General features: G+C 43.6%; 1 protein-coding gene across 4 annotated transcripts in view; it reads right to left on the reverse strand.

The window, feature by feature from the left end:
• FAT3 (FAT atypical cadherin 3) overlaps positions 1-13,526 on the reverse strand; it is a 617,178-nt gene that overhangs the window by 36,282 nt on the left and 567,370 nt on the right. For all 4 annotated transcript variants that reach the window (XM_023645581.2, XM_023645579.2, XM_070273207.1 and 1 more), the window contains one exon: positions 10,086-10,884. In XM_023645581.2, coding sequence (XP_023501349.1) covers positions 10,086-10,884 — 799 coding nt within the window. The remainder of the gene's footprint in view (positions 1-10,085; positions 10,885-13,526) is intronic.

The following is a 13,526-nucleotide window of genomic DNA, read 5'->3' on the forward strand; positions in this document are numbered from 1 at the left end:
AAAAAAGACCACACAGTACACGGTCTCTGGTATATTCCTTGGAGTGGGGTTCTTGCATGTTGGTGGCCATCTGAATATATCACTTGAGTTTAGATTTCTTCTACACCCCTCTCCTGCCCTGAAAAACTTAGGGGTAGACTTCAGAAGATGTTAGCTGTTGATTTCAGGGGGGATAAAACCAGACTTTTCTAAAGAAAAGTATGACAGATTCTAAGTTGTGAAAGCGCAATTGTTCCCTAATCCCTTCTGCTACATGCTGGTTTATTGATTAGCTGTAAATGTGCCCGGCCAGCTATCAAAAATAGCAGAATTATCCTTGGCAAAGAAAGGCTTCCTTTCTACCTGTTCGATGTTCACAGCACAGTGAGATGAAAGGTTAATCCCTCAGAAGGGAAATCCTGGAAAGCAGATTAACTGATTAAGGCAGAATTCAGGACCCAAGTGAGTTATTTCACAACTGCGGTGATGGCGAACGTGGGTCCACTGAAGGAAGTGCACTTTTCAAAGGTCTTGGATATATCAAATGTAATTAGGCCACTTTCATCCTGGTAAGAGTTTAAGTGATAAAAGGACTATAGAAAAGGAGACACAAATTAAAAACAACCCACAACTGGGTTAAGCAGTGGCCTAAAGGAGCGCCTCTTCTCTGTGAACCCAGAACACGCCAGACATCAGCAGCTTTGTTTCTCGGCGAACTCTGGCCCATTATTATACTCCTTTCCATCTAACTCTTTCCTCATCATTAAGCATCTTGTCCCATTATACAGTCATTTCTTTGTCTGGGAGACAGCAGAAGTTTAATGTTAACTACATATAAACATTTTAAGAACTGTAATCCTTGAGAGGAGCAATATAAGGAGCACCAGCAAACTCGGAATTCATAAATCCTATTTTCCACTGGTTTAGAGCTTAGCCATAAAAGATACTCTTGGCAACAATCCAGCTTACAAAGTCTTAGAAGATGAAGGGATTTTTAACTGAAAATTTGAAATGATCTCTACAGATGGTTCTAAAAGATATAAGTGCCCCCAAATACATCTTCCTATTTTCGTCCCAAGAAATCTTTATTCCTGCCACGTATTTATCAGTATTTATGGAACTTAAAACAGCTGTTCAACCACCTTATGATATGTTTCAAGAAGCTTTTTGATAACCACTTTTTAAACAACTTTTGGTGCATTCTTCAACAAATAATTATTTAGGGCCAATGAGGTGATAGGCCTGGGCATATAAAGATCAAAGGAAATGATCCCACCCCTTCCTTCCCTCAGGAAAGAAAATGAAAACACATGATTATAATACAAGACGATAACTGCTTTGATAGAGATACGCAAATGCAATGGAAGTATCAGAGAGGGAACAATTGCATTTCCTGGCAGAATGTCAGAAATCCTTGCAAAGGAAGGGAGAATTTTAAACTCAGGCTTGAAGGATGAGATCCTTTGAGTATCATGGAACTGAGTTTCATGGGAATGAATCAACCATAGTTAGTGGCTTTACTGCATGCGTGTGTTAATGTTTATTCATGCTAAGTCCACAACTCTACCAGCTGACTCTTTGCTATCTCCATGAGTGGCTTCATTTCAGTTTCTAGCGGCCTGCACACCGCTGGGTGGCTCCTAAATGCTGAGTAGTTAGTACATGCTCAAAAACACAAACTAAGCCCAATGCTAACCTCAGGCAAGTAGAGGTGGCAATGTGCATAAACAAATTACAAAATGCATCCCATCAAAAAGATGTACCTCTGCATTACCTGGAGCTTACCTTCCAGTTAGACACAGAAACAGTAGTTTATATATTTAAAAAATCTGTTACTTTCCATTTCCATGGTCATGCCTTTTTCCATGTCCTATTTTAGCCAGAATAAGAATACCCTTTCTATAAATTTCTGTTTCTGAGTAGCTATATATACTGCATTGATAGTCTTTTCTGCTCTAATGCAATGGCTACATTGCTAAGAAAACTTGCATTATCAAAAATCCGTTTAAAAGCCACTGTTTCAAAGGGGAAAAGAGGGCTAGATAATTTTCAGACCCAAGATAGCAAAGCTATTTTCTTCTGTAGGAATTATGGTAACACTTTTTAAAAAACCAGGTATAAGTGTATATAACAAAACACTGTATTTCAGAATGAATCCAGCATTTGAGTGCTTTTACCTTTTATTCACGTGTTTTGGCCTTTTCTTCTACTATCAGTTCTGCCCTGGTACTTAGCACGGATTTCTCTTTATCACTCATATCTCATATTGGGTTAAAGCACAAAGTCACCTAGAACAGCACCTGGAGTTCAAACTCACAGATCATCTTCTTTCCTTGTGTCATAACCATAGAACTCATATAATTAAGTCTTTTAAATTAATGGATTATGTCAGATCCATTACCCATTATCAAAACTCTAGCTAGAGGATATATTAAAAATACGTTAATATAATTTTATAAGTGCATTCTAAAATTAATAATATTAATATAAATATTAGATACACAATAATGCATATTCCTATTCTTTCCACCAGCCATTGACTTTGGTAGGTTCTTGCTCTTCCTTTTTATTTTTAATAGGTTTTTTTAAGATAAAGGGGATAGTTCTTGGCAAGGGATTTGTCTCTTGATGCCTTAAAAATCCTCCGGGGCCTCCTCCCCAGTCCCAGTCTGGGACAGGAGTAGCCATAAACATTTGGCCTCCAGCTGCTGCTGTCAGTTGGCTCTGCTCACAGCCCGCTCTATCGTGGCTCAAGGAAGTATGAAGGCAGATTAGAGTCTGGAGGTCACTAAATGTAATGGCCTCCTTAGCTGGGACAGATGTGAGCATGTGCACCAACCACAGTCTATTCCAAGTAGGGAAAGACTTCTAGTTACTGAAAAACAGGTTTCCCAAAACTAAATCCTCCCATATGCAATATTGTAGTTCTTCCCTTTCCACCAACTATCATAAGAAATTAGGTCCTTTCTGAAATATATTTTGTCAGAGGGACTTGACCTTTGGACACCAACCGTGAACAATGTTGTGTATCCCTTGACCTTAGATGTACCCAGGTCTGGGTCCTGGAACACTTTCCTGGGATAATGACCTTCTTTCTAGCCAGAGTCCTAAGTTCTCTAGTGACTTAAAATCCAGTAGGCTTTAAATGGATGCTGAGGGGTTAACCTGTTTTTAGAAATCTTATGTTTATGTTGCCCCTTTCCAGGGAAGTGCATATACTTACAATTGTTAAGAGCCTTAAAGACTCTCTCTCGTGTGGCAGAAAGTGCCTCATCAGCTCCCGGGTAACAGTTAAGAGACAACAGTGTCAGCTCCCATTGGCTTCTGGGAGGAAGTTATCTTATTAACTATCATTAAATAATCCAAGTTTAATTAACTTACACTATGATCAGTGACAGCGTGGGGGTTGGGGGCTCCAGACCTACATGCTCTGCATCTCCAGGCATCCATCAATTTGGTGCCAGAGAGAGCATGAAGGGAGAAAGGTCCCACTTTATCAAACCAAGTGACACCATTTGTTGTATGTCAGGGAAGGGCAGAGGATTACACATTTTTAGCAACTGTTGGATCATAAAGCAGGCAGAGAAATCTCTGTTCCCCCATCCCAGCTCCCCATGGGAAGCCTGGTAGTGTGACAGGAAAGGGTACTGTGCTGACAAGCAGCAGACTTGGATTTTGACCTTGACTAGTTATTCAATTTATTCACTGTGTGGCCCCCAACAAGTCGCTTGACTTCTTCAGGTCTTGATTTCCTTTTCTGAAAAATGAGGATCAAGATGCTTCATAGAGTTGTGAGAACTAAATGGGTTAATGGATATGAAAGCAACTTGAAAGAAAAACCATGAGAGTAAAAACAAATTACTACAAGGTCCCCAAATTGGAGACACTAACTTGACTCAGCAACATGGCGGAGACTTGAACTCAAGTGTAATCTTTTTCTTGCTGTCCTTTTGGGTTAGATTCATGATTTGTAAACTGATAGATGATATGAAATATTACGTGCATTGGAGGCATAAGATAAGGCCTTGAGCCTTTTATTGATCAATGTCACAGGCCATGTGCGGACGTGTCAGTGCCTTCACTACCTTGTTTTGGGTGGAAGTGTTCTTTCTCATACAGCCTCTGCACCAGGAGAAATATGCATGTGATGTGGCTGTTCTCCACAAGAAGGTTTTCTACATTCTGAAGCTTTGCTTAGGTGAAAATTTAGGTCACTTTACAGAGTTGACAACACACAATTCACTTGAGCAGAAGCGTCAGAGCCTTAGAAACTTCAGGGAGGAGAAAGGTGATTCTCTTGAGGCTTTAGAAGGATCTCACTACCATATCATGACTCTTCTCATGTCCCCAGCATTCCCACAGCACCTGGATTAAGTCGATGCCTTTAGCTACTACATCAGTATCTAGCTGTGATTATAATCGCTACCACTTTGAGCTGATTCAACCTTTTGATTATACTGAGAATCCAATAATTAATGGTAAACACCCTACACCCTGAATTTAAACACTTTGCCAAGATGCCATGTCTTGGCAAATGCCACATAAGTCAATAAACTTCCCTCTTAATTCCTGGCCTGCATGAAGTTTTAAAACACATTCTCCTAAGGTCTCTTGGCTTTGAAATGGTCTCTTGTGGTTCTCCCAAAAGCACAGAATCATCTGGAATGGTGTATGCTTGGCTCAGCCATATTTTCTGGATGACTGCACTAACGGCTGAGTGCAGTTTCATTCAAGACATCCTCTCTGGGGCAGCTGTGTGTGGGTGGAATATATAAGGGCATATCCACCCACTGAGAAGCTGGTATCATCACTAGGGTAGACACCTCCAAACTGTCTTGGCACTTTGGGACTCGTGTGCTGGAGACGAGCGATCTGCAAAGACGTATCTGTTATGAAAGAAAATGGAAACTTCCCAGGTTGCAGGAGGAACCTGGTTACAATTCAGAGACAATGCTGAAGGTTATTTAAAACCACTGAGACTGGGTCTGTTGGCTTTCCCCCCTGAGAGTTAGCCTTAACGAACCCCAGGCCAAGTGCAAATTTAACTTCAGATTTTTCTCCGCTTTTAAAAAACTCATCAAAGCTAAGTTTTAAGCATCTTACTCCCTCACAGAAGCCTTCATCATTTTATTTTATTGTGCTCATTAGAAGGGCATTACCACGGCTGCCTATCACAGGTTCCATTTACCTGTCCCATGGTATTCTTTCCCAGAACTGTCCTGATGCCCCACCATCCCGTCCAACTGAGCTCCTTGTCATTTGCCCAATGTATGGTGCTGGTTTGTGCTCCATGAGGATGGGGACCATGCCAGTCTCACTCACAACTGTATCTCTAGTACTCCCCCCAGGCCCTGGCAAAGTACTCAATTCACTGGGGAGTCAATGAGCAAATGAAAAGGTGCCCCAAATCTCTGGGCCTTTCTCTTCACTGGTCTCTCGGCTTAAAATGCATTCCTTGCCTGGCAAAGACCCAACAGGACAAGTCTCATTGCTTCTAATGCCTTTCATGGACTCCTCCAAGTAGGACAGAGGACTCCCTCATTTGTGCCTCCTCTGTGCCCCAGCTACACCACCTTCAACTCTACACAGTTCTTATTTGTTTACAGCCAAGAAGCAAAGGAACTTCTGCTGTTTGTCTAGGAAAAGATGACTCAAGGAGTCATAACAACTATCTGAGGGGGCAGCTTGTAAGGAGGAGTTAGGTTGGGTTCTGTGTGGCTCTAAAGGGTGGAGCTGGGTGATATTACGAGGAAGTTGTATTTTGGTGCACTATAAGGGAGAAGATCGTCTCAAGTCCATCTTGTGAGGTGGTGAGTACCTGGCACTGGTGTTCAAACTTTGGCTGAATTACTGTGCTAGGAATATAGTAAACAGGATGTCTGTGGTGGGTGCGAGGTTGGATTGGGTGACTTTCAAGTTCCTTCCACATTTGTGCAGAAGTAGTAGGTTAAGACTGCCAGGTGGGAATCCTGGCTTGGCCATTCACTTTGCTCTGTAACTTTGAGCACAAGTCAATTGATCTTTCCAAGTCTTAGTTTCATTAACTTTTGAGAGAAGTTAATGATACCCACATTTTAAGGTTATTGTAAGGGTTAAATGCAATTATACATGTTTGAAAACCAGCACAATAACTGGTCATGGCTCAATAAATGTTAGTTGTTATATCTGTCCCTGCCTTTATGTGTGCACTGAATTGCTGACTGATTCTCACTTCCATGCCTTGGCTTTAATGCTTCTCAGTCTGAAACTATCCATCTCCATCATCTACCTAATGTAGGCATCCTTTCAGACCTAGCTCAGGTGGCACCACCCTCAGTGGTGTGCTTCAGAGTTCCTCTTACCTCCCTGAGCAAACCCTTACGACTGTGCCATATCCCACAGTTGAGGGCATGGCTGCTGCTGTACTCTCGCTAGCATGGTCCTTCACCCATGGCAAATGCTCCATTCATTTTATTTGGAACTCCAGGTTCCAGTCTGTGTTCCATATCTGAATCAGGATTTGACAAATCAGGCATCCACTTCCACCATCACTCTCATAAACACACTGCTCTTGAACTCCGATGTCTCATGGGGACTTCATTCTCTTCGACAAGAGTCTACTTTTTTGATATATTTCTATATCAGAATTTTGAAAAATCAAAGAAAATTGTAAAAAATGGACAATCAGCACTGCCCCAAGGGCTGCCCCTGGTGCTCTGTCCTCTTCCTTCTCCTATGGAGTTTGAGGGCAACTATCACTCTCCATTTGTTTAAGGTGGTGCCAGGCTTTCTTACTGAAGTGCCAATGTTCACTGAACATCTGAAGTTCACCAGGAGCTATCTCATGACATCAGAACTTTGCCCCTCTTTAAGTTCTGTTCAAACATGATGATCCATGGTGGCTAGAATTTAATGTGCCTATTTGGCACTAAAATTCAAGTTTGCTTTCTTTTTTTTTTTTAAATTCAAGTTTGCTTTCATTTTGTCAAAGCAAGTCAGCATTTTGGTTCAAGATGCTAATGATGTTAACTGGACCCAAAAAGTCTGCATGAGAGAAGGACGAGTGGGGAAGAGAATAGAATATTGAGGCCAAATCTGTATAAATATTACTACACAGCTCAGAATGGGCAGCTACCTCTATTTATCAACCTAATTATTCCACCAAGTGGTGGGAAAGGCCATTTATTGTATCTGCTGACTTTCCAGGGTAAACTGATGAGCAGCCAATACTAGCTCTGTGGGCGTGTGTGTGTGTGTGTGTGTGTGTGTGTGTGTGTCTTGAGTGGGGGCATTTATTGAATTCCATTACCTCTCCTTTCCAATAAATGCCTAATGCTTTCCTTAAGTTCTTCACTGTATTTTTATTTAAGAGGACACTTTAGAAGAAGTGAGAGAGCTGTTACTATTATAACTAAGAGCTTGCCCCCTGAACCCGGAGGAAATTTTTTCTACTTTATCTTGCTGTGAGATGTCTGAAAGTTTGGTTTCCTGATCATCAGCATTAGAAGCACCCAGGCTACATATATAGACTCCTAGGCTCCACTCGAAACCTCTTGCTATATCTGAGTGTGGGGCTCAGCAATGGGCATTTCTAGGAAGCCCCATGCACACTGGAGACTGAGACACCCTTTGCCATATGGGGACGGTATGTGAGGCTGGCGATCCATCTGCCAGGAAAAATGGGGTTGAATATTTTTATAGAGTACATAACACTGGGGTTATGATGCACATAAAAAATAGAAGAGTCTCTGTTCTTAAGATGCAGATAATAAAATAGGAGCCCAAGATGAACCTTTATTGAATCAGCATGCCACTCTCACCAGCTGTATGGCCCTGGGCACAGCATGGAGCTACCACATTTATAAATTGGGGACGATCATACATCTCCTGCGGAAGACAGGATTGGGCCAGATGACCTTTCGAAGTCCTTTTACCACTAAAATTCAGCATTTTATTTTACTGCTTAATTATAAGAGTGGCTTGAAGGTGAGAAGAGGCTCCAAAGTGGGCCTGAGCTTGCACAGAGCTCTCATTGAGGAAATGCTTGCTTTTCAAACTGAGAAGGCCTCCTTGTGGGATGTTTCAGGGCTGAATCACAAAAACTTCTAGCATTCTGGGTTTACTGGGAGTAGAAAGGTTTATGGAGAGTAAAGAACAGGAGCCTTGGGCAAGGACACTACCTTGAAACTTACTGCATTTAAAACATTAGTGTCTCATGCGAAATGCAAAGCAAGTCCCCAACAAAAATCATCCCTCTAAATCCCTCCATTAAAGAAATTCTAAATCTGCCTTCCCCCTGTCTCTTCCTGATGAACTCATACTCCTCTCTCAAAACCCAGCACATGGGTGGTCTCTGGTGTACAAATGTCATGGAGAGAGCTTTTCTCTGGCCACAGCACGGACTCTGTCCTTCCTAATCCCTAGCATTTCTTTAACACTATTATTGCAAACAGGTGCTTGCAAGCTGACTTCACAATAGCCAGGTCCTGTGTCATTTTTTCACTTTGAAACTTCAGCGCCTAGGACCTTGCTGCCTCCACAGATTTTTGCTGAATCACAAGGATTAATTAGCTGGTTTAGTTTCTCCCGCAGGGTCTGCCCTGTCCTGTTGTGGACCTCTTTGCACCCTGCTGTGAATCATTGCATGAAGGCCCTGGCAGAGCTTTGGTGCATAAATCAGTTTGCCTAACAAGGAAATCTAGGTAAGTTTGGACAGCTGGCATTCATAAATTCTGCATGTTGGTGGCATGTGTCAGAAATGCATTTCACCTAGCATGCATGCTTTGAGTTACTTGGGAGCTAATTTACATATTCCCCAGGTCTGGACATCACTGCATCTACTTGATGAAAACACAAACAGAAGTTACTGGGTACCACAGAGTGAGTGGCTGGCACTCTTCTGGGCTGTTTAGAGGTTGCCAAAATGTCTCTTGGAGGGAGCAGTGGTCTCTGGGACCTTCCTCTGATAAACTCATTCTCCAAATGGCAGCTAAAATTTTTCTACAAGGAAAGAGGCCAGGGGCCCTGCCTGTCCCCAATTACCTAAAGGGATGTTTGTCAAATGGCCTCTCTTCTGACCACAGTCGCTTTGGGCCAAGTTCACACGGGCTAGAAAAACTCTGGGTGCAATTTTCTTACAAGAGGGCAGTGAATTTATGGCTCCAACGTCAGAGAGTGGAAAAGAGGGAGAGAGCAATGTTTCTCACTGACCACTGTGGGCATGTGACTCTGTGCAGTTATGGCCTTTGCCCAGGAAAGGTCAAGGTCAGTGACTCTAGTTACTTCACCAAACGCAAACCATTCCATCTCTGCCGCTCTGGGGGCTGAATCCGTCCCTGACCGTGCTCCCGGACATCTGGCCCCTGTTTTTCACTGAAACAAATCTGACTGCCCTCGCCTTCTACAATAGCTTCCCAACTTGTCTGCCTGCATCTAGGCTGGCCGTGTCTAATCTACTCCTCTCTGTACCCAGCATGCTTTTTGTGAAAGACAGATCTGACTCTGTCACTTCTTCACTTCAAATCACCCAAGGGTTCCCACTGCCTTGGGATAATTTCAAAAATCTTCATCCTGGCTAACAGGCCTTGTGTGATCACAGGGCCTGCTCACAAGTCTCATTTGTCATCACTCCCTACTCCTTCCAGCAACAGGAAATCTCTTTCAATCCCCTCAGTGTAGGTTCCTTTCTTGTCCTTAAGCCTTCCTCATACAAGCTGTCCCTCCACCTGGAACGTGCTCCCTCCCCTATCTGTTTTCACACATCTAATTCCTACTTGTCCTTTATCTCAACCTAGAGGATACTCCCTTTAGGAGACTTGCCCTCTTAAGCTGGTCCTCCCAGAGGACTTTGTATTTCCTGTAACAATACTTCTCACATGGGTTCGCCCTAGCCTCTTTGTATGTCTGTATTGCTCACTAAGCTATATGTGCCACAGGACCAGGGGCTAAGCTTCTCTTGTTTATCCCTGTAGCCCCAGCACTTCTCAGAGTAACTAGGCACATGGTAGGTGGTCAGTAAATATTTTGTTGAATGGGTGAATGAACGAATGCATGTGTGCCAGGAATGGTAACTCAGTCTGCTTCTCCAATCTCAGGAGATGAGAGGGAACTCTCCAAGCTGGACTCACCATTACAGGTGCAACGCACATTCCTATAGAAACGCGGACACACGAAGCTGATGCGAGCCGTGCTGTAGGTCATGAGTGCATGGGAATCCAGTGACAAGCCTTGCTCACAATGCTGCTCCTGACACTCCAGCCCTGAGCAGTTCTTCTCCAGGATGGCTGAGATGCGCATGACGTTCTCCAAATGTCTCCTAGCATTGGACAGCTTCTGGATTAGGTAGGCTGGCTTGTAGAACTCACTGCTGTGCATCTCTACCGCAAACAGCATATCCAGCTGGTTGGTGCCCGCCACGGGCTGGATGCTGATGATGCGGAGGCTGTCCTGCTTCTGGGTAAGGACTGCGTTCCTCAGGGTGCGCCGGAACCCATGCATGTGCAGTCCCACAAAGTCCTCGGGGGACACATTCTCAAAGCGAATGGTCACGGTGTTCTGCAGCATCTCGTGCACCAGCTGCTCCACGTGCACGACCACATCGATGGGCACCTGGAAGCGGCCATCACTCACTGACACATTCAGGACATACTTGCCGCTGTCCAGGCCTCCCAGGGCGATGATTTTGCCATCGTGACTATTCACTTTGAACAAGCTTTTCTGCTCCGATTTCAGGGCAAAGGTGAGCACATCATACATGTCTTGATCTGTGGCATGGATCTTCCCAATGACCCCACCAGGAAAGTCGTCCTCCATGGTGACAATGAAAATTTCCAGGGGGATGGCTGTCGGTTTGTGGGTACTTTCCTCGATGACCTTCACGCGGATGTAGGAGTGAGAAACTTGCTGAGGTTTGCCTGAGTCTTTTGCCTAAAACAACCAAAAGGGAGAAAGGTGAGGAACTAAGAAAAAAACCATAATAATTTAAAAAAACAACAAAACGCAGATAGGAGATGTCTGTTCCTTTAACCAGGTTTGCTTCTTCCCCCAACCCCTGCCACGATTCTGCAAGATGCTGAAGATGTGCATTTAAGTAAGAGGAATGATTTATTACCTTCGGCCCCCATGTGTACACTCTGTTATGGACAATATAATGTGTCAACACAATAAAGCCATTGGGGGTGAAGAGGGAAAGAGGGTAGGGGGTGCTATGAGATCCAACATGCCCAGAGGCTGGCCGTGTTTTAATTCTGGAAAGAAGCCACAGGGGATCCTCATAAAGTGGCATTCCCACTGGAGGAGAAATCCTTGTTCTCTTTGGATCTTTCCTTTTGATTGGACCAGATAGCACCTTTCGGCACATTTAAGAAACAACGTTATTTAAGCAACCATATTAAGGTTTAGAATAAAAACTGATACACTGAAGGGAAAAATAGGTAGCCTGCAAAAACATTTTTGGCTTCCTCCTTGATTTAAGAATTGACAGAACAACCACTCTGACAACAGATCTTTGTTGAACACCTGCCATGTGTGAAAAGGAGATAGTGCTATAGGGCTTCAGAGAAGGGCAGATTCTGATGGGCTGGGTCCCCAGGGCAGGTGTCTGAGGATGTGGAGCTGCAGTGGACCTTGCAGGCTAGGTGGGGTCTTTGAGATGTGTCCTTGTAAGTGGAAGGCAGTGTAAAACTAGGGGCTTGGGCATCACACAGACCTCCGTTCAAACCTTGGCTCTGCCACTCACTATATGTCTGGCCTTGCATGAGTTACTTAACCTCTCTGAGCTTCAATTATTGTATTCTTTAATATGAGTAAAATAATAGTATTACTGCACAGGATTCTTGTATTGTGGGGTTAAAAGACAGAGTGATTGCAAAGTGCTTAGCACAGGCCCGTCCCCACAGAAGTACCTAGTACATGAGAGTTAACGTGATTGTCATTTTTATTATTACTGTTTCCACATACTTTATTTGATGAACTATGTGAACCGGAGATGCTGAAATGGAAAAATCATGTAGGAGGAGATAAGTTCAGTAAATTAGGTTGGATTTGAAGTCAGACTGTGGAGGGCCTCAAAGGACAGTGACGAATTTGGACTTTACAGGCCAAAGGTTGCCCATGCAAATGTCAGAGGCCAGAAAGATGACAGAAAGGCAGGAAGCCGCTGGGTGTAAGGTGAGAGACTAGTGGGCCTGTGGCCTGAGAAGCCCTAGGGAGTTGTGTCTGCCTTAAGACCTGACACTCAAAATCTGAAAGAGTCTGGGACCGGAACTCAACCTGCAGGCCAGAAATTTTCAGGCACTAGGGAGCCACAGAATGTTTTAGTTTAGGGCAGGGGTTGGCACACATTTTCTGTAAAGGGCTAGATAAGAAATAGTTCAGGCTTTGGGGGTTCTACGATCTTTATCAACTACTCAACCATTGTTCCAGCACGGAAGCAGCCACAGAGCAGATGTAAACAAATGGGTGAGGCTGTGTTCCAATAAAGCTTTATTTATAAAAACAGTCTGAGGGCCGGATGTGGTTCAGGGGCTGTAGTTTGTTGCTGTGTGGTTTAGGGGAAGGACATAATCAAAGTGGAATGATTAATCTAGGGTGGGTGTAGAGATGTATCAGAAAAGAATGAGGCTGAAGTCAGAAGAATCATCCAGGAGGTTCCTGCAATAGTATGAGTACGGGGTGCTATAGAATAAAGTGGGGCAATGGTAAAGGGAATGTAACTGATGCACATAGGGACCTTCTGAAGGCAGAAATGCAGGACTTGGTGGTAGTTTAATATAAGGGACAAGGAGGAGAAAGTTCTCTATGGTGTTTCCAAAGTCTGAGATGTGAAACTTGCTCTCCAACAACCAAACAGACTGTGGAAAGAACTGTACAAACTTCTGTGAGAAGACACTAAAAACCTCTCCTTGCCATTGAGTACCGAGTCTGTGATGTAAAATTCTTTACCTAATGTCATTGGAGGAGTGGGTTGCAACTGATGTGTTCACTGACATGCTTGGAGCCAAAAGTTATTAATATGGGAGGTTTCGGGGAGCAGAGTAAGCCATAAGTTATCAAAAGAAATAATGTGTACAATTAAATGCTATACAAATATAAAGAATTGCTATTGTTATTATTGTCACCATTAATAACGACTTTAGGTTGCCCTCTGTGACAATTGTGGGTAAAAAAAAATCACTCTGTTTCACTGATGGGACCCGAATGTTGGTGCTAGTAAAATTCATAGATGGGAACTTTTTGGTGCTTTCTTACTTCCTGCTCTTGTCCACACTCTTTCCATACTTGCCACTTTGGCCTCTTTGTCCCATTTCATTGGACACAGGCCAACGAACTTGAGGATGCAGGAATGTGGGGGTGCCATTGCCATCTGAGTGCTTGGTCCCCACCTGCCTCACTGGGGAAACTTACCAAGCAGTGGTCTCTTCAAAAGCCCATGATATGGTTCAATCGCCTTCTGACAATGATTGGAAGCTTCGCCCAGTGGGCTGATGTGGCATGTACCACTCAGGAGACAGCAGCAACCCTTGACCAATTAGTTGTCTTTGGAGGTTAGTTAGAACCCCAGGAATTTT

This window comes from Equus caballus, chromosome 7 (assembly GCF_041296265.1).
Source record: "Equus caballus isolate H_3958 breed thoroughbred chromosome 7, TB-T2T, whole genome shotgun sequence".
In the NCBI taxonomy this organism is placed as follows: Eukaryota; Metazoa; Chordata; class Mammalia; order Perissodactyla; family Equidae; genus Equus; species Equus caballus.